This window comes from Elephantulus edwardii, unplaced genomic scaffold, assembly GCF_000299155.1.
Source record: "Elephantulus edwardii isolate Elephantulus edwardi_28Jun2011 unplaced genomic scaffold, EleEdw1.0 scaffold00217, whole genome shotgun sequence".
Taxonomy (NCBI): Eukaryota; Metazoa; Chordata; class Mammalia; order Macroscelidea; family Macroscelididae; genus Elephantulus; species Elephantulus edwardii.
In genome coordinates, this window is record NW_006399967.1 from 2,046,145 (window position 1) to 2,047,068 (window position 924).

A 924-nucleotide genomic window follows, 5' to 3' on the forward strand; every position below is an offset into this window, starting at 1 on the left:
GGGGCTCACGTGCCCTCCACACCGGGTCACCCCCACTGTCTCCTCCATGACGGGGGCTCACGTGCCCTCCACTCGAGGCCATGCCCTCTGTCAGTGAGGGGGGCAGGCGACTCCACATGGAGCCACCCCCACTGTCTCCTCCGTCACAGGGGGGGCTCACATGCCCTCCACACCGGGTCACCCTCACTGTCTCCTCCATCACTGAGGGGCTCACATGCCCTCCACACGGGGCCACCCCCACTGTCAGTGAAGGGGGCAGGCGATCTCCACGAAGCCACCCCCACTGTCTCCTGTCACTAAGGGGTGCAGGCACCCTCCAGAGACCCCCACTGTCTCCTCTGTCACAGGGGGGTGGGTGCCCTCCACACAGAGCCACCCCCACTGTCTCCTGTCAATGTGGGGGGCGAGTGCCCTCCATACAAACTCCCCCCCATCTCCTGAGACTAAGCGGGGCGGGCCGCCTCTACACTGAGCCATCACCACTTCCTCCTGTCACCGAGGGACAGGCGACCGCCACACAGAACCACGTCTACTGCAGGCCTCAGAGCTCACGCCATGGAGGCAGCCCACCCCACACCGGCCCTCCAAACAGCCAGCAGCTTCCCATGAGCCTGCAGCGTGGGCACCAGGAGCCTGGAGGCAAGGGCTTGACCCCCAGAGCGTTCAGGGGGGCACTCAGGTGACCGACACTTGTCCCCGGCCCAGAAGGGACGCACAGCTGGGCCCTCTCCAGTACTTCCTGCGTCCACGACGTGCTCTGAGTGTGAGGTCCCCCCACAGCCCCCGGGTGGACCCTGCCCAGTGCCGGCTGGCGGGGGACGCCCGGCTCTGGCCTTACCTTACACAATACGAACGGCTAGCTAAGCGGGCCCTCTAGCGCGGCTTAACCCCCGGGAGGGGCGCGGCGTAAGGAGGCGGCATGCC

General features: G+C 67.0%; 1 protein-coding gene across 1 annotated transcript in view; it reads right to left on the reverse strand.

Annotated features, from left to right (window-relative positions):
- Nucleotides 1-924, reverse strand: part of DOT1L (DOT1-like histone H3K79 methyltransferase) — a 40,525-nt gene that overhangs the window by 3,013 nt on the left and 36,588 nt on the right. Inside the window, exon 29 of the mRNA XM_006897979.1 lies at nucleotides 553-655. Within this exon, the coding sequence (XP_006898041.1) occupies nucleotides 553-655 (103 nt within the window). The remainder of the gene's footprint in view (nucleotides 1-552; nucleotides 656-924) is intronic.